The sequence below is a fragment of the Lithobates pipiens genome, unplaced genomic scaffold, assembly GCF_037356315.1.
Source record: "Lithobates pipiens isolate NorthernLeopardFrog02 unplaced genomic scaffold, aLitPip1_a1.2 Scaffold_35, whole genome shotgun sequence".
NCBI lineage: Eukaryota > Metazoa > Chordata > Amphibia > Anura > Ranidae > Lithobates > Lithobates pipiens.
In genome coordinates, this window is record NW_027507811.1 from 26,390,898 (window position 1) to 26,414,951 (window position 24,054).

The 24,054-nt window shown below is 47.4% G+C and overlaps 2 protein-coding genes across 7 annotated transcripts in view; one reads left to right on the forward strand and one right to left on the reverse strand.

Moving 5' to 3' along the window:
* Positions 1 to 23,494, reverse strand: LOC143956231 (uncharacterized). Of its 6 annotated transcripts, none has more exons than XR_013269870.1 (10): positions 23,335 to 23,473; positions 20,262 to 20,388; positions 18,951 to 19,136; positions 18,741 to 18,864; positions 18,487 to 18,623; positions 14,753 to 14,870; positions 12,180 to 12,277; positions 7,136 to 7,235; positions 1,846 to 4,634; positions 1 to 1,728 (listed from the first exon to the last, which is right to left on the reverse strand). XR_013269870.1 is itself a non-coding variant. In XM_077466410.1 (9 exons), the coding sequence occupies exons 2-9, from the start codon at positions 20,337 to 20,339 to the stop codon at positions 3,493 to 3,495; spliced, it is 1,983 nt and encodes a 660-aa protein (XP_077322536.1). In that variant the 5' UTR covers positions 20,340 to 20,388; positions 23,335 to 23,494; the 3' UTR covers positions 1 to 3,492. The 6 variants fall into 6 exon arrangements, 1 of the variants encoding a protein (XP_077322536.1); XR_013269869.1 differs by having other exon boundaries at positions 1 to 1,813; XR_013269871.1 differs by having other exon boundaries at positions 1 to 1,541; positions 1,659 to 4,634.
* Positions 1 to 24,054, forward strand: part of LOC143956160 (uncharacterized) — a 482,654-nt gene that overhangs the window by 182,274 nt on the left and 276,326 nt on the right. The window lies entirely within an intron of this gene.

The window sequence follows — 24,054 nt, forward strand, 5'->3', positions numbered from 1 at the left end:
ATTCCCCTCCTTCTCACACCTGAGGCTAGGGAATTCCCCTCCTTCTCACATCTGAGGCTAGGGAATTCCCCTCCTTCTCACACCTGAGGCTAGGGAATTCCCCTCCTTCTCACATCTGAGGCTAGGGAATTCCCATCCTTTTATTCACACTTGAGGCTAGGGAATTCCCCTTCTTCTCATAACACCTGAGGCTAGAGAATTCCCCTTAACACCCAATGGTAGGAAATTCCTCTCCTTCTCTTCACACCCGAGGCTAGAGAATTCACCCACTTCTCCTCACGCCTGAGCCTAGGGAATTCCTCTCCACTTCACACCTGAGGCTAGGGAATTCTTGTTCCTCTTCTCAAAACTGAGGCTAGGGAATTCCCCTCCTTCTCCTCACACCTGAGGCTAGAGAATTCCCCTCTTTATTTTAACACCCAATGGTAGGGAATTCCTCTCCTTCTCACACCTGAGGCTAGGGAATTCCCCTCTTTATCCTAACACCCAAGGGCAGAGAATTCCTCTCTTATTCACACCTGAGGCTAGGGAATTCCTCTCCTTTTCTTCACACCTGAGGCTAGGAAATTCCTCTCCTTTTCTTCACACCTGAGGCTAGGGAATTCCTCTCCTTTTCACACCTGTGGCTAGGGAATTCCTCTCTTTCTCCTCAAAGCTGAGGCTAGGGAATTCTTGTTCCTCTTTTCACATCTGAGGCTAGGAAATTCCCCTCCTCCTCACACCTGAGGCTAGGGACTTCCCCTCCTTCTCCTCACACCTGAGGCTAAGGCAGGGGTGCCCAACCTTTTGAAGAGCGAGGGCCACTTAAGCGACTTGGTAACCGGTCGCGAGCCATAATGAGCGGAGCGGTGGATGGCATGTCCGTGTCCACTCTGCATTTGGAGAGCGGACACAGATGCAACACAGCCCACGATACTTTTTAGCGAATCGTATTGGTGGTAGAATACAAGTCAGTTTATGTCTGCTACTACTTAGAGGTGAATGGAGGGTCCAATTGGTCGGACTGTTGGACTGACCATGTGAAAGGGGTCCAAGGCTGCCTTCACACTGATGCGCTGCGGTTTACCCGCACCACGTGTGCAACGCAGTGTACCTTTGGCTTTCCTGCAGTTTGCAATAGCTTTCTATTATATTCTGCAGGTTTGGTGCACTTTCAGAAAGCTCACCAAACTCACAGGTAATAATAGAAGTCTATGGCTCAGTGCAGGTAACCCACAGGTAAACTGCTCTGCACCTGCGGATCAGTTTGAAAGCAGCCCAGTAACCACTGCAGAAAAGATATGCCCATATATACAATGTGATTTTAGTAATAAACTGACCTTTAATAACAGTATTCTTTCTATTCTTTCCCAGAGCAGGAGGTCGCGGGCACATCAGAGGGCTCCGCGGGCCACTGGTTGGGCACCCCTGGGCTAAGGTATTCCCCTCCTTCTCACACCTGAGGCTAAGGAATTCCCTTCTTTCTCAAGACCTGAGGCTATGGAATTCCCCACCATATCCTAACACCCAAAGGTAGGGAATTCCCCTCCTTCTCCTCACACCTGAGGCTAGGGATTCCCTTCCTTCTTAAGAACTGAGGCTATGGAATTCCCCACCATATCCTAACACCCCTCCTTCTCCTCACACCTGAGGCTAGGGATTCCCTTCCTTCTCAAGACCTGAGGCTATGGAATTCCCCACCATATCCTAACACCCAAAGGTAGGGAATTCCCCTCCTTCTCCTCACACCTGAGGCTAGGGATTCCCTTCCTTCTTAAGAACTGAGGCTATGGAATTCCCCACCATATCCTAACACCCCTCCTTCTCCTCACACCTGAGGCTAGGGATTCCCTTCCTTCTCAAGACCTGAGGCTATGGAATTCCCCACCATATCCTAACACCCAAAGGTAGGGAATTCCCCTCCTTCTCCTCAAACCTGAGGCAAGGGAATTCTTGTTCCTCTTCTCACAACTGAGGCTAGGGCATTCCCCTCCTTTTCCTCACACATAAATATAGGAAATTCACCTCCTTCTCCACACCTGAGGCTAAGGAATTCCCCTCCTTCTCATAACACCTGAAGCTAGGGAATTCCCCTCCTCCTCCTCACACCTGAGACAAGGGAATTTTATTTTTTTCCTAGACTTATGTGCGAGGAGAAGGGGAATTCCTTAGCCTCAGGAGTGTGGAGAACAAGGGGGGTTTCCTAGCCTCAGGTGTGTGAAGGAGAGGGATTCCCTAGCCTCAGATGTGAGTAGAAGAGGGAATCACGAGCCTCAGTGAGAAGAGGAATGGGAATTCCCTAGCCTCAGGAGTGGGAAGGGGGGATTCCTCAGCCTCAGGTGAGAAGAGAAAGAGGAATTCCCTAGCCTCAGGAGTGAGTAGGAGGGGGATTCCAGAGCCTCAGGTGAGAAGAGGAAGGGGAATTCCCAAGACTCAGGTGTGAGGAGAAGGGGGAATTCCCTAGGCGTGGGTGGCCCTATGTAAGGTACATACTGCCTGTTCATTCGGTATCTGGCTTTCTTGGAGATCAGTACATATTACCTCCTCATTCTGTGTCTGGCTCTCTCGCACATACTGCCTATTCACTATGTGTAGGACTCTCTTAGAAATCAGTACATACTCCTTGTTCATTCTGTGTCTGGATCTTTTGGAGATCGACACATACTGCCTGTTTATTCTCCAGACACTCCAGTTTTCTTCCTACAGCCGTTAATGTGTGACAAAGAGAGGAGTGCCTGGTTATGAGCTGCTTGCTTATTTTGTGTTTGGCACTTGTACAGTGCAAAACGTCATTAGGCATTCTAAAATTTTGTAAGAAAAATGAATTGTATGATTATGAGCTTCTTCCTGTGTACTTCCCAATGGGAGGATAAGCAGCAAACATGTTTGTGTGCAGTGTATTTCAGTAAAATTGTTCTATAAGCCTTAAACAAAATACTGAACCCTTCAAAGATCCTGTGAAGTCCCTACAGATAATGGAGTGTAGTGAGGTGAGCATCAGTCTGGTCTCTGGCAATCTGTTGCCTGTTCATTCTGTGTTTGGTTCTACAGCATTGAAGATGAGTATATTAAAGTATGGAAAAGCCAGACAAAAAAAAAAATTCTGGAGCTTGCCAAGGCTTCTAATCCTCTTCTGGGATGCTAATAAAGGCTATCATTCTATAGCCAATCATGTGTGGGATAAAGGGGAATGCTTTACTATCGGCTTAAGTGCTGAATGATAATTCTGCGTTTGCTTCTCCTACTGTGAAAAACATGCAGTGCATAAAAAAAAAAACAAGGCCCTTCCAAAGGCTTCCGCATACTACTAGAGCCGCCTGTATGAAAAGTTAGGAACACCATTGTCTCAGGTGACATGCGGCTCATTCATTCTGTGTTTGTTTCTTTTACAGTGCACATTGATACATTGCAGTATATAAAAGATTGTAAAAAAGAAAAAGACAATTTGGGGTCCTGTCACGGCTCCTTGTTTGCTCCTGGCATTGCAAGGATGTGGTCATGTTCATGGTCTAATTAGCCCGTGTGAAGTCTCTGATGGGCGACTAGGCCGGAGTTACTGCTAAAGCACTTCCCACACTGCATGCAACTAAATGGCTTCTCTCCCGTGTGAGTCCGGTGGTGCAGGAGGAGGTTGGCCTTGCGGTTGAACACTTTGCCGCACTGGAAGCACGCATATGGCTTCTCCCCCGTGTGGATCCTCTTGTGGCGGATGAAGTTGGACTTGTCATTGAAACTCCTCCCGCACTCCTGACACTCGAAGGGCTTTTCTCCCTTGTGGATGCGCTCGTGCGTCACCAGCTGCGAGTTGTTGGCGAAGCACTTGCCGCATTCACGACAGGTGTAAGGCCTCTCCCCCTGGTGAGACATTTGGTGAACAAGGAGGCTCGACCTGTCCGCAAACTTTTCCGGGCACTCCGGGCAGGAGAACTGCTTACTGCTGGAATGGAAGAGCCGGTGGCGGACCAGCTCGGCCTTGCTGGTGTAGCGCTTGCCGCACTCGGCGCAGCAGTATGGCTTCTCTCCCGTGTGCGTGCGCTCGTGGATCAAGAGGTTGGCTTTGCGGTTGAAGCCTCGGCCGCACTGGTCGCAGGTGTATGGCTTCTCGCCGGTGTGTATGCGCTGGTGGCGGCCGAAGTTCGACTTGTCGTTGAAGCTCTTGCCGCACTCGGCGCAGACGAAGGGCTTCTCGCCGCGGTGGATTCGCATGTGCGTCACCAGGTGGGAGTTGCTCTTGAAGCTTTTGCCGCACTCCGTGCAGCCGAAGGGCTTCTCGCCGGCGTGGAGCCTCAGGTGCACCATGAGGTAGGAGTTGCTGCTGAAGAACTTGCCGCAGACGGAGCAGACGAACGGCACCTTGCCGCGGTGCAGCCGCTTGTGGATCAGGAGGTCGCTGTTGTGTGCGAAGCACTTGCCGCACTCGTTGCACACATGCTGCTTGATGGCGGCTCTCGCCGGCACGTTGGCCCCCGGGTCCACGTCTCGTAGGTATTTTCCATACGGGTTGAGGCTGAGGTTGGGGGTGTACAGGTGGACGCTGGAGTTTAAGTTGCTGGGAGCATGGAAGCTTTGGTAAAAGTCGCTGTGTTTCAGCTGGTTATTGGATGGGAAGGGGGGACAGAGGTACAAGTCTAAAGGATGGGCTCCATATCCAAAATCTGTGGAGGGAAAAAAAAAATGTAGATTTTGTCAAAATTGTCCATTGCTGTAATGGAAACATTGCAAGATGTCTTCATCCCTTCAAGACATCCTGCAATGTTTGCATAAGCCGAGACTTTAACACGTTCCTGCCTGAGATCTGTAGATGAACCACTTGCTAACCAGCAACCTACACCGAAGGGTGATATACAGTATATTATCAAAAGTATTGTGACACCTGCCTTTACACGCACATGAACTTTAATGGCATCCCCAGTCTTAGTCTGTAGGGTTTGTAAAGGAAATGTGTAAGTTCTGTACTAATAATGTTTTCAGTACATTTGCATTCTTTCGAATCTTGATTAGAATTAGCCTGCCTATGTTACGCCCCTTGTTACCATAAAAGTACAATTGTAATATTAATGTGATACCTACGTAATCATGTGTATAAAAACCTTCAATTGCGTCCAAACAGTTATTTGGAAAGATGTGGAGCGTATCTTCTGTGTCTGTTCTCTACTGCAGTAGTTATTATTGATTTGGAACCACTAATCAATATGAGGATAGGAGTTGCCTATCTATACATTTCCATGTCAGGTTCAATATTGAGTTGGCCCACCCTTTGTAGCTATAACAGCTTCAACTCTTCCGGGAAGGCCGTCCACAAGGTTTAGGAGTGTGTCTATGGGAATGTTTGACTATTCTTCCAAAAGAGCATTCAGGCACTGATGTTGGATGAGAAGGCCTGGCTCTCAGTCCTCATTCTCATTTATCCCACAGGTCTTCTATTGGGTTGAGTCCAGACTCTGTGCAGGCCGGTCAAGTTCCTTCACTCAAAACTCGCTCATCCATGTCTTTATGGACATTGATTTGTGTACTGGTCCACATCATTTGGTGGAGGGGGGATTATGGTGTGGGGGTGTTTTTCAGGGGCTGGGCTTGGCCCCTTAGTTCCAGTGAAGGGAACTCTTAAGGGACTTAACATAACTTTGTGGGAACAGTTTGGGGATGGCTTGCAGTCTCCGCTCTCATTGATCCCAAAGGTGTTCTATCGGGTTGAGGTCAGGACTCTGTGGAGGCCAGTCTTTATGGGCCTTGCTTTGTGCACTTGCGTGCAGTCATGTTGGAACAGGAAGAGGCCATCACTAAACTGTTCCCACAAAATTGGGAGCATGAAATTGTCCAAAATGCCTTGGTAAGCCGGCACCTTAAGAGTTCCCTTCACTGGAACTAAGGGGCTGAGCCCAACCCCTGAAAAACAACCCCCACACCATAATCCCCCTCCACCAAATGATTTGGACCAGTAATCAGCTAAAAATATGCACTGTCACTGTACTAGTCTGGGAAGAGGTTAGCATCTAGCGTAATGGAAGGGTTAAATGTGTGCCTAGCCAGTGTTTTTGTGTACACAGTGTGCTGCTTTCACTAAGGGATGTGCTAGATTCTTTTCAGGGAAACAAAATCCAGCATATCCCCACTGATAGGAAAAAGGTCTACCTTGTTTGCATGCAGAGCTTCATCCAGTCTGTCTCCTCACTGCCCACGATGGGGTGCTGGTGAGCATTCATTGGCCGGCACCCGCTGATGGGCTTCTGCTGTTACTAATCACAGCAAAAGGGGGGCGTGCGTGCGTCCCCTACCTGGAAGGGCAGAATTGCGCATATATACTTACAATGGGCTGGTCGCTAAGTGGCTACACTCACTCAGGGGCAGCCCGTCCATTAAGGGCGCCACCCCCCTATAAAGTGTGCATAGCATGTATCTATCCACGGCCGCCGTAGCCACCCCCCTATATGGTTAAGTGTGGATAGCATGTATCTATCCACGGCCGCCGTAGCCACCCCCCTATATGGTTAAGTGTGCATAGCATGAATCTATCCACGGCCGCCGTAGCCACCCCCCTATATGGTTAAGTGTGCATAGCATGAATCTATCCATGGCCGCCGTAGCCACCCCCTATTCAAGCATCCGGCCCCTTTCAGGACACCGGGGTGCCTAAATTACAGCGGCAGTAGTGTTTTTTTGAAGCACCTGATTAGAGCCACGGACTCTAATAGGCTTCAAAATAGGGTGGACTCTGAGTGCAGAGCATTGCGCTTGGAGCCCACCCAGGCGTGTTAGAAAAACACTGAATCACCTCTCCGCCATTCAGGAAGTGTGGGTCTGTTACCCATTTCACGATTGGCTGAAAGGTCAGGGAATCCTATTGGACGCCTAGGAGGAGGGGAGGAGACGCACGGCGAAAGCCGTTATTATCTCAGAAGAGAAGAGGACATCGGAATCGCTGCCAGATGCCCGCCGCAGCCAGTCCCCCTACCCGATGATGTGCCCGCCGATCTCCGCTGCCGATGGGGTAAGTGCTGGTGGCCCGGCAGACAGTGGGGGAGTGGGGGGTGTTGAGGTGCCTCGCAGGGGCCACTGCACTCGCTGATAGAGGAGGAGAGAGCAGAGGAGATTTTTTTTTGTGACTGAACATGGAGGATCTGGGACTGTTTTCCGTGATTTACTGTTTATTCCTCACCTGGGCTGATCTCTGTAGGACTTTCCTCCTCCTTAGAAAGCCTGTTAGCCTCTTCGTCCTCGTCTTCAATGTCAATCACGACAATGCTCAAATTTTCCTCCTAGATGTGACACAGAAAATGAATACATTGTCAAGGACTACAAAATATACATTAAAGTTGGGAAACATTTGAAACCACTAAAAAACAAGACTCCTGATCTCATTATTCCTCACCCATGGATTGTGCTGTGAAGGGACAGTTCATGAAGCCGTGTCTATGGAATACATTTGATGACTAACGAGTTGCGGGCTCTTAAGGGTGTCAGATTGCGGGCTCCTATGGGCGACAGGCAGCGGCTCCTGTGTCCTCTTTGCATCACGGCAGCTTCCGCAGTGTGACTCCTCCCTCCTCCTCTTAGGCGTTCAATAGGATCACCTGTCCATTCAGCCAATTGGGCGACCAGTGTCAAAACCTGCTTCTCGATTGGCCAGGAGGAGGATCATCTCCTATGGGTGACAGGTTGCGGGCTCCTTTTGGCGTTAGTTTGCGGGCTCCTACGGGTGGCGGGTAGCAGGCTCCTATGGGCGGCAGGTTGCGGGCTCCTATTGGGTGGCAGGTTGCGGACTCCTATGGGCAGCAGGTTGTGGTCTCCTATGGGCGGTAGGTTGTGGGCATCTATGGGCGGCAGGCAGCGGCTCGTGTGTCCTCTTTGCATCAAGGCAGCTTCCGCCGTATGGCTCCTCCTTCCTCCTCCTAGGCGTTCAAATAGGATCGCCTGTCCATTCAGCCAAGTGGGCGACCAGTGTCAAAACCTGCTTCCCAATTGGCCAGGAGGAGGATCATCTTCTATGAGTGGCAGGTTGCAGGCTCCTACGGGAGTCGGGTTGCAGGCTCCTACGGGCGGCAGGTAGCGGGCTCCTATGGGCAGGGCCATCTTTAAGGCAGGGCAAAAGGGGCAGCTGCCCTGGGCCCTGTCATTGTTGTGGGGCCCAAAGCAGCTGCCGCATCCTTGCCAACTATCCCAGTTTACATTCCCTTGTCCCTTGAGGTTTTAGTCCTGTGCTGTGTCCCGATAGCTGCCGTCCAGCTCTGATCTAGTGTTGTGCACAGATGACTCACCTGCAGACCCTGTGTTTACATGTAAATAACCGGCATTCATATGTAAATAGCAGTGACACACATATGTAATTAGCTGAGGCCAACGGCATTGATATGTAAATAAGGTAGCATTCATGTGTATATCATGCCCCCCTGCAGTGAGGAGATGATGTGCTGTAACCTATAGCAACCAGTGAACAGTATTACTGTACAGTAATCTCTAGCAGCCAATCAACAAGCAGAAATCATGTGCTGTAACCTCTAGCAACTAATCAGTGAGCCTTAAGGAGTGCTGTAACCTCTAGCAACCAGTCAGTAAGCAGTAATGATATGCTGTAATCTCTGGCAACTAATCGCAATCGCTGCCTGATCTGATACAGTAAACTGATTTTAAGTCTAGCTGCTATTTATTGTATGTCTCAGAGAAGGTGGAGAGTGAAATTGCCTGGGGGAGGGGGGCCCTAAGAAAATTTTCGCCCAGGGCCCAATCAATATTAAAGACGGCCCTGCCTATGGGCGGCAGGTTGCAGGCTCCTACGGGTGGCAGGTTGCAGGCTCCTACGGGTGGCAGGTTGTAGGCTCCTATGGGCGGCAGGTTGCAGGCTCCTACGGGCGGCAGGTTGCAGGCTCCTATGGGTGGCAGGTTGCAGGCTCCTACGGGTGGCAGGTTGCAGGCTCCTACGGGTGGCAGGTTGCAGGCTCCTACGGGTGGCAGGTTCTGGTCTCCTATGGGCGGCAGTTTGCGGGCTTCTATGGGCAGCAACTCCTGTGTCCTCTTTGCATCACGGCAGCTTCCGCCGTGTGGCTCCTCCCTCCTCCTCCTAGGCATTCAATAGGATCGCCTGTCCATTCAGCCAATTGGGTGACCGGTGTAAAACTTGCTTCCTGATTGGCCAGGAGGAGGATTAGTGTTACAACAGTGAATATTGATTCACTGTTTCAACACACCTGGGTGGGCTCGGAGCACTTCCTTGGGCTGGAAGTGGTTAAATGACTTCCTTTAGATTCATGTTGAGTCTTTTTTGATCATTTTTTGGTTTCTAAATGTGTTATTTTTGGGGTTGTTTTCCCAACTTCCTGTCTTTCTCCCTAAAGAACCAGGGAGAACCGGGGACAACAATCAGGGAGAAGAACTGGAAGTAGAGAAACACGTCTGATGATTGTCCTTGGAGCACTTCGCTCGATCGCTTTCCTTTCACTTCAGGATATCCGAGTTTAAACTTTTTCTTTACTGCCGATTGACTTTGGAGCACTTTGTTGGATCACTTTTTTTTTTTTCCACTTCATTGCACCGGACTTTACTGTCTTTATTTTGCATTTGTTTTTTTTTCACTTTACTGTTTAGTTGCTTAAATTTGTATTGGCGCTACACAAATCTTTTTACATTGTTTATTTAACCACTTGCCTACCGGGCACTTTCACACCCTTCCTGCCCAGGCCAATTTTCAGCTTTCAGCGCTGTCACACTTTGAATGACAATTGCGCGGTCATCCAACGCTGTACGCAAATTGCATTTTTATCATACAAATAGAGCTTTCGTTTGGTGGTATTTAACCAGTTAGGTTTTTATTTTTTTGCTAAAAAAAACAAAAAACGAAAAAAAGACCAAAAATTTTGAACAAAACAAAACAGTTTCAGTTTGTTCTAAAATTCTGAAAAAAAAGGATTTTTTCTCCTTCATTGATGGGCGCCGATGAGGCTGCACTGATGGGTACTGATGGCTGGCACTAATGGGCAACACTGAAGGGCACTGATATTACTGTCACTGGTCCCCACAAAGTGTCAAAAGCGTCAGTTAGTGTCTGATTGCTCTCTGCAATATCGCAGTCCCGCTATAAGACGCGGATTGTTGAAAAAAAAAAATACAGGATATATCCCATAAATTGTAGACACTATAACTTTTGCGCAAACCAATCGATATACGCTTATTGGATCCCCCCCCCCCCCCCAAAAAAAAAATATGTAGCAGAATACACATTGATTTTTTATTGGATTTGTTTTAAAGCAGAGAGTAAAAAATATAGTTTTTTTTGTTTTTTTCAAAATTTACGCTCTTTTTTTGTTTATAGCGCAAAAACGAAAAAACCACAGAGGTGATCAAATACCACCAGAGGAAAGATCTATTTGTGGGGAAAAAAAAGGACATCAGTTTTATTTGGGTACGACGCCACACGCCCGCCTAATTGTCAGTTAAAGTAAAGCAGTGCCGTATTTAAAAAAATGGCCTAGTCAGGATGGGGGGGGGGGTTAATCTTCTGGAGGGCAAGTGGTTAAAGCCTCGTACACACGATGAGATTATCGGACGAATTATCATCTGTTTTTTTTTGCATGCTAGTCCCATATCGAAAATGAAGAGGTTCGTAAAGTTACTAAAATTCTCGCACTACAGAACACAACTTGGGAAGTGATGTCATGTGTTGTATTGTATTGGGTTCTTTTGTTTCCTAGCATGCACGGCCTTGCTCTTCTGATTAGGCTGCACTGATAAGCACTGATAGGCTGCACTGATGGGCACTGATAGGCTGCACTGATGGGCACTGAGAGGTGGCACTGATGGTTGGCACTAGTGGGCGGGACTGAAGGGCACTGATAGGTGGCACAGAAGGGCACTGATGGACAGTGAGAGGTGGCACTGATGGTTGGCACTAATGGGCAGGACTGAAGGGCACTGATAGGTGGCACAGAAGGGCACTGATAGGCTGCATTGATGGGCAGTGAGAGGTGGCTCTGATGGTTGGCACTAATGGCCAGGACTGAAGGGCACTGATAGGTGGCACAAAAGGGCACTGATAGGCTGCACCGATGGACACAGAGGTGGCACTGATGGTTGGCACTAATGGGCAGGACTGAAGGACACTGATAGGTGGCACGGAAGAGCACTGATAGGCTGCACTGATAGGTGGCAATGATGGTTGGAACTAAAGGGGGGGACTGAAGGGCACTGATAGGTGGCACGGAAGGGCACTGATAGGCAGCACTGAAGGGCACTGAGAGGTGGCACTGATGGTTGGCACTAATGGGCGGGACCAAAGGGCACTGACAGGCTGCACTGATGGGCACTGAGAGGTGGCACTGATGGTTGGCACTAAAGGGCGGGACTGAAGGGCACTGATAGGTGGCACAGAAGGGCACTGCTAGGTGGCATTGATGATCACTGATAAGTGGCACTGATAGGCAGAAATGATATGGTGGCACTGATGGGCATTGATTGGCAGTACTGGTGGGCATTGATAGGTGGCACTGTTGGGTAAAGGTAGGTGGCACTGGTGGGTACTGATAAGTGGCACTGGTGGGCACAGATGAGGAAGCCGCGGCTCTCTGTATGAGGGAATGATGTCCTTCTGACAGAAGCCAGGGATTACTGATCTTCTGTTTACATCACATGATCAGCCGACAGCTGATCACATGGTAAGGGTCCCGGGATCGGCCCCTTACTCCGATCAGTCGGGTCTCATAGACTTAGTGATCACAGAGCGCCCAGCAGCTCATGCACGGGAGGACATCATATGACGGCTTCCCGGCAATCAAGGCCGGGGCTGTAACCATCATTCGGCTTTAGCGAGGGTGGGAGGTGGTAAAGTTTGGCATACCACTTATTTGTGGCAGCGGCTTTTATTATTATAGTGCAAAGACAATTTGTATATCTTCTTACCCTTTTGGGTTTTATGCACATTGACATTGGTTTTCACACGTGCGTCTTTTATGTGCCTCTTTCACACCACACTGTTGATGTCACAGTTTTTTTTTTCATGCAGAAAACTGCCCACACATTGCAGATTCCTGCACAGAAAAAGAATAAAAATCTGCATGTGATAACGGTGTTGTGGTGTGAGCGGGCACATAGAGAAATGTGTTTTCTTAGAGCCCTTGCAGAAAAACCGACGTCTCTGCACCGTGGTGTGAATGAGGCCTAAACCTTCCACACCCCATCTAAAAACTAAAAAAATATACCAATCAACACGGCACCTTTTTATGTATTTTGTAAGGCGTCTCGTTCGGTGAATACTCTTGGGGGTAAATAGGGTCGGCACATCTGTCCGGGGTACTGGCAACACTCGAATCATCTAAAAAAAAAAAGCAAAAAAAAAATAGGATTACACATACATAAAAACGCTGTTTTAGAATCCTTATAGAACCCCAATATGGGAGGAGCCAGCAAACGACAGGCAGCGGCTACACGGGTCCTCTTTAACCACTTGCTGACCGCCCTACAGCAGTTTTACTTCTACAGGATCACTTATATATACCTGATCCCGCACTTCCGCCAGCAGAGGGCGCCTGTGGGGTAACTTCTCCTGTGGTTAGTCACAGCAGATCTGCGGGTCCCGGGTCTGTGTGTGACACGTCACTGATCACTGCTCCTGATTACAGGGAGCTGTGATCAGTGTCAGTGTCATTAGGCAGAATGGGGAAATGTTTGTTTACATTAGCATCTCCCCGTTCTTCCTCTCCGTGAGACGATCGCGGGTGTTCCCGCGGACATCGAGTCTGTGGGACCCGTGATCACGCTCACGGAGCTCCCGAAGAACGTGAGGCGGTCGGGAAGCAGCTACTTTCTGATATAACACATATCTAATAAAAAACATAAGAAAAAAAAAAACATGCAATTGTCAGTTAAAGTAACGCAGTGCCGTATCGAAAAACAATGGCCTGTTCATTCAGGGTGTAAAGCCTTACGGCCCTTAAGGAGGTTAAATCTACATCCTTTTTTTCCCACAAATTGAGGGTAAATCTTCCTGGGCAAGTGGTTAAAGCCTGGTACACACGATGAGAATATCAGTTCTTCATTCTAGTCTCATATCAAAAATGAAGAAGTTAGTAAAGTTAAAATTCTCGTGATGTCATGTGTGTGTATTGCACTTTATTGTCATGTGTGTATTTTCGTGTACTTTCGTTTCCAAGCATGCGCGGTCATGCTTTTTGATTTTTTTTGACGAATACTGCACTGATTAACCACTTGCCGACTGGGCCATAGCCGAAAGACGGCTACAGAGCAGTCTGGTTTTTCTGGGAGGGCGTCCATGGATGTCCTCCCACAATCTTGCTCTGGGGTGCGCTCCCGCAAACATCCGTGACCGCCCAGTCCTGAAGACCCGGCGCATCAGGGATCGCGGTAAACGGCGGCTGGTAGCTGGTAAATGACGGAGTGATCACTTGTAAACACAGCGGCGTCATGCAATGACGCCGGTTCCTCCCTCCCCTCTCTGTACCGATTGGTACAGTGTGAGGGGAGAGATTGCAGCAGCGCTGTGAGCTGGATGTGTAGTGCCCACAGTGCTGCTCTGTGACAATACTCTGCAGTACTCTGCCAATACTCTGCAACACTGCAATACTCTCCCGATACTCTGCCACACTGCAATACTCTGCCAATACTGTGCAACACTGCAATAAACTGCCAATACTCTGCAATACTGTGTGAGACTGCAATACTCTGCCGATACTCTGCCAATACTCTGCAACACTGCAATACTCTTCCGATACTGTGCTACACTGCAATACTCTCCCAATACTCTGCCACACTGCAATACTCTCCCGATACTCTGCCACACTGCAATACTCTCCCGATACTCTGCCACACTGCAATACTCTACCGATACTCTGCCACACTGCAATACTCTCCCGATACTCTGCCACACTGCAATACTCTGCCAATACTGTGCAACACTGCAATAAACTGCCAATACTCTGCAATACTGTGCGAGACTGCAATACTCTGCCGATACTCTGCCAATACTCTGCAACACTGCAATACTCTCCCGATACTCTGCCAATACTCTGCAACACTGCAATACTCTGCCGATACTCTGCCAATACTCTGCAACACTGCAATACTCTCCCGATACTCTGCCACACTGCAATACTCTACCGATACTCTGCCACACTGCAATACTCTCCCGATACTCTGCCACACTGCAATACTCTGCCAATACTGTGCAACACTGCAATAAACTGCCAATACTCTGCAATACTGTGCGAGACTGCAATACTCTGCCGATACTCTGCCAATACTCTGCAACACTGCAATACTCTGCCGATACTCTGCCAATACTCTGCAACACTGCAATACTCTTCCGATACTCTGCTACACTGCAATACTCTGCTAATACACTGCCGATACATTTTAACAGAAACAAAGAATTTTGATTTATAGTGCAAAAAATAAAAAACCCAGCAGGTGATTAAATACCACCAAAAGAAAGCTCTATTTGTGTGAAAAAAAGGACAAACATTTCATAAGGGTACAGTGTTGCATGACTGAGTAATTGTCATTCAAAGTGTGAGAGCACCGAAAGCTGAAAATTGGTCTGGTTAGGAAGGGGGTTTAAGTGGCCAGTGGTAAAAAGAAAATCGTTTGTTCTGGTATTGTACGAGAAAAAAATGTTATGTTTGTCCCTTTCTGATATTTTTGGATGAACTCTTTTGTTCGGCTCTCAAAAGCTCTGTACGAATAATCCGATTATCGTACGATCGCTCCGAAAGTGGTATTTTACATCCGATTTTCTGATAGTATGTACTGGGATTTAGACTCTCCTACTCACCTGTGCTGATATAATTTGCCATTTCCTCCTCTTTGTCCTGCAGGTTACGGTCTGAGTACGATTCTCCCTCCTCTATTCCCGGATCGGAGTCAATCGTCCAAATATCCGAATGTTCATTCTAAAAACAGGAGAAAAAAAAGTGTCAGTTAATTTGGAACTGAAATATCATTGCATGATGATGTCACAATTCTAGGATGGCAGAGCAAATGAGTTTACAACAGGAGGCTGACACACAGCACCTCCGATCGCCGCACTGCAGCACCCCCGCGGGGGCATGCGAGCATGTTATCCTGCTGGACGACATCATACGACCCCCAGTCGGGATAACAGAACCACCGTCCCGACCATCATTCTGCTATAGGCTGGGCAGGAAGTGGTTAAAGCGAAGTTCCACCCAAAAGTGGAAGTTCCGCTCATCTGATTCCTCCCCCCCTCCGGTGCCACAATTGGCACCTTACAGGGGGGTGCAGATACCTGTATAATACAGGTATCTGCACCCACTTCTGGGAATAGACTCCCGCAGGAGTCACACCCCCCCCCCCCCCACCCGCTGTCTCCTGGGAAACACAAAAGTCCCAGGAGATAGTGGGGATCACTTACGACGCGCAGCGCAACTCGCACATGCGCAGTAGGGAAACGGGAAGTTAAGCCGCAACGCTTCACTTCCTGATTCCCTCACAGAGAATGGCTCCGGCAGCAGTCGAAGACCCGAGTGATTGCTCGGCTTCGGCTGCCGACATCGCTGGACTCCAGGAAAGGTAAGTGTCCATTTATTAAAAGTCAGCAGCTGTAGTATTTGTAGCTGCTGATTTTTAATAATTTTGTTTTAGGTGGACTCCCCCTTTAAGGGCTTTTTTTCTGGCACTTTTTGTTTAAAAAGTAAAAAAATCTGTATTTTTTTGCTAGAAAATGACTTAGAACCCCCAAACATTATGTACTTCTTTTTTTTTAGCAGAGACGCTAAAGAATAAAAAGGTGGTCGGTGCAATTTTTATGCCACGCGGTTTTTGCGCAGCGGTCTTTCAAACCCATTTTATTTGGAGGAAAAAATACACATTAATAAAATAAAAAATAAAAAAAACATAATATATACCCCAAGTTTTGTTTTGTAAAATGTGAAACATGTTACTCCAAGTTATTAGATATCTAACATGTCACACTTTAAAATTGCGCATGCTCGTGGAATGGCGCCAAACTAGGGTACATAAAAATCTCCATAGGCCACGTGTTAAATTTTTGGTTACCAGTTTAGAGTTAAGGTCTAGGGCTAGAATTATTGCTCTCGCTCTAACGCTCGCGGCGATACCTCACATGTGTGGTGCACACACTGTTTACATATGTGGGCGTGACCTACGTATGCGTTCACTACTGAGCGTGGGGACGGGGCGCTTTAAAAAAAAAGATTTCTTTTTATTGATTTTATTACTTTTTTACATTTTTACACTGTCCCTTTTAAAAAAAATAAAAAATTTTGATCACTTTTATTGCTATAACAAAGAATGTAAACATCCCTTGTGATAACAATACAGCATGACAGGCCCTCTTTATGGAGATATCTGGGGTCAAAATCTCTCTTCACATTACAACCAAAAACGTAAAATGGATTTTATTGGAATTTTATGTGATGGACCAAAACAAAGCAGCACAGAATTGTGAAGTGGAAGGAAAATGATAAATGGTTTTCAAAATGTTTTACAAATAAATATGTGAAAAGTGTGGGGGGTATTTTTATGGCGCCCCCCTGAGTCAATACTTTGTAGAACCTCCTTTCTCTGCAATTACAGCTGCAAGTCTTTTTGGGGATGTCTCTACCAGCTTTGCACATCTAGAGAGGGATATTTTTGCCCATTCTTCTTTGCAGAATATCTCAAGCTCTGTCAGATTGGATGGAGAGCGTCTGTGAACAGCAATTTTCAAGTCTTGCCACAGATTCTCAATGTGATTTAGGTCTGGACTTTGACTGGACCATTCTAACACATGAATATGCTTTGATCTAAACCATTCCATTGTAGCTCTGGCTGTATGTTTAGGGTCATTGCCCTGCTGGAAGGTGAACCTCCACCCAAGTCTCAAGTCTTGCAGACTCCAACAGGTTTTCTTCTAAGACTGCCCTGTATTTGGATCCATCCATCTTCCCACCAACTCTAACCAGCTTCCCTGTCCCTGCTGAAGAAAAGCATCCCCACAACATGATGCTGCCGCCACCATGTTTCACGGTGGGGATGGTGTGTTCAGGATGATGTGCAGTGTTAGTTTTCTGCCACACATGTGTTTTGCTTTTAGGCCAGAAAGTTCAATTTTGGTCTCATCTGACCAGAGCATCTTCTTCCACATGTTTGCTGTGTCCCCCACATGGCTTCTCGCAAACTGCAAACAGGACTTCTTATGGCTTTCTTTCAAAAATGTCTTTCTTCTTGTCACTCTTCCATAAAGGGCAGATTTGTGGAGAGCACGATAATAGTTGCCCTGTGGACAGATTCTCCCACCTGAGCTGTGGATCTCTGCAGCTCCTCCAGAGTTACCATGGGCCTCTTGGCTCTTCTCTGATGAATGCTCTCCTTGCCCGGCCGGTCAGTTTAGGTGGACGGCCATGTCTTGGTAGGTTTGCAGTTGTGCCATACTCTTTCCATTTTCAGATGATGGATTGAACAGTGCTTCGTGAGCTGTTCAAAGCTTGCGATATTTTTTTTATAACCAGATCCTGCTTAAGGCGAGTTCACACTAGCTACGACCACGACTCACAGTAGGGGGTCCGATGCATCCCTGTTCAATGTTTCAGGTGCAAATCAGGTCCCAATTTTCACCTGTATTCGCACCCGAAATGGACCACAAGACACTACAATTCGGACCGCAGCTGCCCCGGAGCTGTATGAACCAGCTCCATTGAGAGCCGGTCACATTCTCCTGTCAAACTGTATGCGTGAAACCCGAAATCCAAAAGTGTGAATCCAGCCATAAACGTCTCTACAACTTTATCCCTGACCTGCCTGGTGTGTTCCTTGGCCTTCATGGTGCTATTTGTTTCTCTAACAAACTTTCTAACAAACCTCTGAGGGCTTCACAGAACAGTTGTATTTATGCTGACATTATATCACACACAGGTGGACTCTATTTACTAATTAGGTAACTTCTGGAGGCAATTGGTTCCACTAGACATAGTTAGGGGTTTCAGAGTAAAGGGGGCTGAATACAAATGCACCCCACACTTTTCACATATTTGTAAAAAAAATTGAAAACCATTTATCATTTTCCTTCCACGTCACAATTTTGTGGCACTTTGTGTTGGTCTATCACATAAAATCCCAATAAAATACATTTACGTTTTTAGTTGTACCATGACAAAATGTGGAAAATTTCAAGGGGTACTGTAACTGTAGATGGGCCTTCAAGAGGCTGTCTGTATATTAGACAGTACAGTCTGTGTGCTTGCTGAACAACTGCCATAGGCATAGCAGTGACAGTTGTAGACCGTACTGTGTCATGTTTCATGTATGGATACTTTTTTCAAGGCACTGTATATCAGAGGCAGGCAGAGAGGTTCCGGTCATTGCCTGCCTCTGTGATCAACCGGAGGAATCGCTGGCTGGTCGATCAGGTGTCCCGGTGGGATGAGATACCCCAAAAAACCTTCTGCCTTTACAAACCACAAGCTTTGAAAAGGAAAGCTAGAAGCTGAATATTTGCCCTATAGAGCTGCTCCAGTCTTAGTAAAGCCCCCTCATTGTATGATATACCTCAGAAACCGTTTTGTGAAATGGCTGGTGGGGTTCTTCAGCAGAATCCTCAGGGATAATGATTTCCTCCTGTGTGGAATCCCGGGAATACAGAGGACGGGGACATCTCTCTGGTGGGTTCCCATTACTGGATCCATCTGTAGAAAAACACACACACTGACTGAATACATTGTTTCTATGTGTTTATCAGATGATGGGGGATCTAGGTGGACCCTCCATACTGCTCTCTCCTTTACAATAAAGTCTCCTCTTACCCGGTGATGTGAGGGGCGGCTGATTCTCCATCATGGCGTCCTTGTAGAGATCCTTGTGTCCTTCTAAATACTCCCACTCCTCCATGGAGAAATAGACAGTGACATCCTGACACCTTATAGGAACCTGACACACACAATGATACAGTCACCATCCAGACACATCCCTTGTCTGTTACTGGATAATGTCCCAGAATTCCCGGCACCGCTCACCTCTCCTGTCAGCAGCTCTATGATCTTCTGGGTGACTTCTAGGATCTTATCATTGTCTTTCTCAATCATCACAGAGGGAGAAGGAGGGTCCTTGGTGCAGCTCTGGATCCCCCTCCATCCACCTGAGGCAAGGTGGTGGCTCCTGGGTGTCACACCGTCACTGGGGTTTTTATCAGGTACATAAACCTATATAATGAAGAACATTATGAAAGTTCCTTCAAACAAGTCAAGATCTCACCTCTCCGGTCAGGTCTGTGTTTTATTAACCACTTGCCGGCCAGCGCACGACGATGTACGTCGACAGAATGGCACGGGCAGGCAAATGGGCGTACATGTACGTCCCTTTAAATTTGCCGCCCTGCCATTGGGAGCGCGCCGCCGGCGGCGCGCTCCCTCGCTGGTCGGGACCCCCGTGAGTCCGGTCGCGGGACCCGCGGACTCGATCGCCGCGGGCATCCCCGCGATCGTCTCACGGAGCGGCCGAATGGAGAAGTGCCGTTGTAAACAACATTTCTCCATTCTGCCTAGCAACTAGTGACGCTGATCTCTGCTCCATTTGATTGGAGCAGAGATCAGTGTTCACTAAATGAAAGCCCAACCCCCCCACAGTTAGTAACACGCCCCTAGGAACTCTTAACCCCCACACTGCCACCCACTGGTTAACCCCTTCACTGCCAGTGTCATTTACACAGGAATCACTGCATTTATATAGCAGTGATTACTGTATAAATGACAATGGTCCCAAAAATGTCCGATGGGTCTCCCACAATGTCGCAAACACAATAAAAATCGCTGATCGCCGCCATTACTAGTAAAAAAAAAAAAAAAATTATTAATAAAAATGCTATAAAACTATCCCTATTTTGTAAACACTATAACTTTTGCGCAAACCAATCAATAATCGCTTATTGCGATTTTTTTTTTTTACCAAAAATATGTAGAAGAATACGTATCGGCCTAAACTGAGGGAAAAAAATGTTTTTTTATATATTTTTGGGGGATATTTATTATAACAAAAAGTAAAAAATAATGCGTTTTTTTCAAAATTGTCGCTCTATTTTTGTTTATAGCGCAAAAAATAAAAACCGCAGGGGTGATCAAATACCACCAAAAGAAAGCTCTATTTGTGGGGAAAAAAGGACGTCAATTTTGTTTGGGAGCCACGTCGCACGACTGTGCAATTGTCAGTTAAAGCGACGCAGTGCCGAATCGCAAAAAGTGGTCTGGTCTTTGACCAGCAAATTGGTCCGGTCTGAAAGTGGTTAATAGAGATAAGAGTGATGTCATGTGACCTCCCAGAATCCTCCTCACCTCTCCAGTCAGCAGGTAGAGTATCTTCAGGGTGAGCTTAATTATTTGCTCAGTCACGTGACTCCGATCCTTCTCCATCTTGAGGCTGGGCTCAGGTCCCGATGCTAAGGCCCGGGTTGGGGATGGCCTGTTTTGGAAGAGACATAAGAACACATGGTAGGTGTTTTGGAACATGATTAGTGAGGACTCTCCTGCATTAAAAATCGCTACAGGAATTAACCAGATATGGACTGACTTTGCACACAGTACATTACTTCCTTCATTTACACCCCAGTGTCACCCTAGACCTGTATATTGTACTAAGAAGTATAGGATTTGCAGTAAGCAAGCCAATGTCTAAGCAGGACACAGATAGCCATTCATTTATGCACCATGTGATGTCCAGCTACTGGAATATGTTCCTATGATCCTCCTACTTTCTAATACACCTAAGATCATCTGTTTTATAAGTGCAGGTAAGTTGGTATGGCATCATGTGATAATATTAGCCCACTGTCGTCACATTTATGGCTCCTTGCTTGAAGGACTAAACAAAAAACAGAACTTTGCCTTATGGAAAGGATCTATGGAGGAAGCAACCTGACCGTTGATTGAGCCACAGCATGCCTGCAATCCTACCCCTTTCCACTGAGCCAAATTGCCGTGTGGGTGATCCACTAGTGGCCATGTCATAACATGGAATGGTTCCAGTAGAGTGACCACCTAGTGGTCATGTCATAATATCAGAGGGTATCATCTGGGTGACTCCAGGTGGCCCCACGTCATAACACTGAAGGTTTCCAGATGGGTGACCTCCTAGTGGTCATCTTGTAACATCGGTGGGTTCCAGGTGGGTGCTGTCTCAACGTGGAGGTTTATAAACCCTTTCCCAAGCTGCGTGGGTGGGGTTGATAACACCTCAAAAAAGGTACAGTGTTCCCAAAAAGCCACTTTTAGCTATGGAGCTGGCCAGCACAACGGCTTGTTCTAGGTGGGTGACCCCCTAGTGGCCAGATTATAAAATCAGAGGGTTCCAGCCGGTCCGGCGAAGTTCCGGTGGAAAAATTTAAAACATGCTCTATTTCTAATTTTTGGCAAGCAAAGGTCCGATGGAGCACACACACGATCGAATTGTCTGACGGACTCGTTCCGTCGGACCTATGCTGTCAAAAAGCCTGGTCGTGTGTACACGGCATAAGCCCTTGTACACACGGTCGGAGATTCCGACGGAATGTGTCCGATCGGACCGTTTTGTCGGATATTCCGACTGTGTGTGGTCTCCATCGGACTGTTTCTGTCGGAATATCCGACGGACCAAGTTTTCCAACATTTTGGTAAAATTTTCCGACAAAATGCTCCGATCGGACATACTCCGATCATGTGTAGAGAATTCCGATCGGACAAAGTGCCACGCATGCTCAGATTAAATTCCTATATCAAAGCTATTGGCTACTAGCCTGAACGTAGTCCCGTCGTAACGAAATAACGTCATCACGTCGGATTATCCGACAACTTTGTCCGACCGTGTGTATGCAACAGTTTCGGACAAAATCCGTCGGACGAAATCCAGATATGACCTTGTAGTGGTCATGCTGTAACATTGGAGAGCTCCAGGAGGTTGACCCCCTTGTGACCATGTCATAACACTGGAGGATTCCAGGTAGGTGGCCCCCTAAAGGCCATGGCATAAAATCGGAAGGTGCAAGGACGTCACAATGTGGGAGGTCTATGAACCATCAGCTGCCTGGGTGGGTTTGAGAACACCTCAGAGAGGGCACAGTGTTCCCAAAAAGCCACTTTTGGCTATGGGGCTGACCAGCACACCAGCTGGTTTCAGGTGGGTGACCCACAAGTGGCCATATATTAACATCTGAGAGTTCCAGATGGGTGACTTCCTAGTATTAATTACATCAGAGGGTTCCAAGTGAGTGACCCCCTAGTAGTCATGTCATAAAAATGAAGGGTTCCTGATGTTAGAGCATCGGTTGGTTCCAGGTGGGTGACTCCCTATTGGCCATGTCATAACATCAGAGGGTTCCAGGAGGGTGAACATGTCATAAAACTGGAGGGTTTTGGGTGGGTGACCTCCTAGTGGTAATTTCCCAGGTGGGTGACCCCTAGTGGCCATATTGTGGATGACCAGCCTAGTAGTTGTGCCGTTAATATTGGAGGCTTTCAGGTGGGTGACCCCTAGTGGCCATATTGCAGGTGGATGACCATCTGGTGGTCATGGTATAACATTGGAGGGTTTCAGGTGCAGGTGGGTGACCCCCTAGTGGCCATATTCCAGGTGGATGGCCATCTAGCGGTCATGTAACATTGGAGGGTTTCATGTGGCATGTGGGTGACCCCCTAGTGTCCATATTCCAGGTGGATTACCATCTAGGGGTCATGTTGTAACATTGGAGGGTTTCAGGTGGGTGACCCCTTACTGGCCATATTCCAGGTGGATTACCATCTGGTGGTCATGGTATAACATTGGAGGGTTTCAGGTGGGTGACCCCCTAGTGTCCATATTCCAGGCGGATGACCATCTAGTGGTCATGTAACATTGGAGGGTTTCAGGTGGATGACCTCCTTGTGGCCAATGCCGTAACTTCAGAAGGTTCCAATTGGGTGATGTTGGGGGGGAGGGGCTAAGGACCCTAAGCTGTGTGGGTGGAGTTGAGAACACCTCAGTGGGGGTACAGCATTCCCAAAATGCCCTGTTTGGCTGTGTGATTGGCCGGTGTTCTGCCATATATCGTCCGTCCATCGGATAGTGTCCGGCACACCATGGTGCCCCCCTATGGATGATAAGTGAACGACATGCCTTTTTTTTTTGTTGTTCTGAGTACAGCTTCCCTTTAAATGGCGGAATGAATGAAATATCACGCGGTCCGATTGGCTGGCGCAGAGGAAGTGGCTGATATAGTACCATTCAGGGTAATACAATATAATGAGGTGAATTATAAGGCTGCCCAATGAACACACAATGTGTCTTAAAGGGACTAAACATAATTCTGCTACAAACCCTCCAAAGATACTCTAAACAGCCATTAATCTCCTTTCTGTAACACTGAGGCTCCATCTGACACACAAGCCCAGGACTTACCGTAAGGACCCTTTTTCTCTGTCCCCTTCAGTCCTATCACACCGGAAGAGGATGGCTCTGTCAGAGGTGTGCTTCCTGGTTTTGCGTTCCACGGCGTTTCCGCGTTCCACAAGCCTTAGTTGACTTCCGCCTTCGCTCCAGACGCTGTCAGCCAGCCAGCTCGACTTCCGTGTTTTGCGTTCCAACTCACTTTCTCATTATGCGTTCCAACTCGTTTTCTCATTATGCGTTCCAGCGAGTCCCGTCAAGACCTGCGCCCCTTGGAAACAATTGCTGCGCGTTATTAGTTCCGGCTTGTAATCTCTGATCTGCATTTGTAAAATAACAGGTCGATTTTTTTGCACTCATAACAATAAACTGAGGACGTAAGCTGCATATTATTCTACATAATATTTCCCCTCCATAGGACAGAGTAAAAATGATAAAACAATCTAAATATGTCTTTATTGAAAGGTTTTTATATTGTAAAGCACTATATAAATCCTGTTTAATATTAAGTAAAATTGGAAGACCGTTCGGTCCTGGAGGATTCACATTTCACGCTGAAGTCACAAACGCCAACGTTATACTTTCACCGGCCACTTTATTAGGTAACCCTTGTTAGTACTGGGTTGGAACAGTAGGGTTGCCACTTTTTTTCCTAGCCAAACCCGAACACTTTAGCGGCGCGCAGTACACTTTTTTTTTGTTTTAGTATACAATATAGGATTGTAACAGACT

Coding starts and splice junctions, on each gene's coding strand:
- LOC143956231 (XM_077466410.1), bottom strand. CDS start 20,339: ATGGAGAAGGATCGGAGTCACGTGACTGAGCAAATAATTAAGCTCACC. Junction 18,624..18,740: donor GCCGCCCCTCACATCACCGG/GTAAGAGGAGAC, acceptor GTTTTTCTACAG/ATGGATCCAGTAATGGGAAC. Junction 14,871..18,486: donor TTCACAAAACGGTTTCTGAG/GTATATCATACA, acceptor TCCTGTTTTTAG/AATGAACATTCGGATATTTG.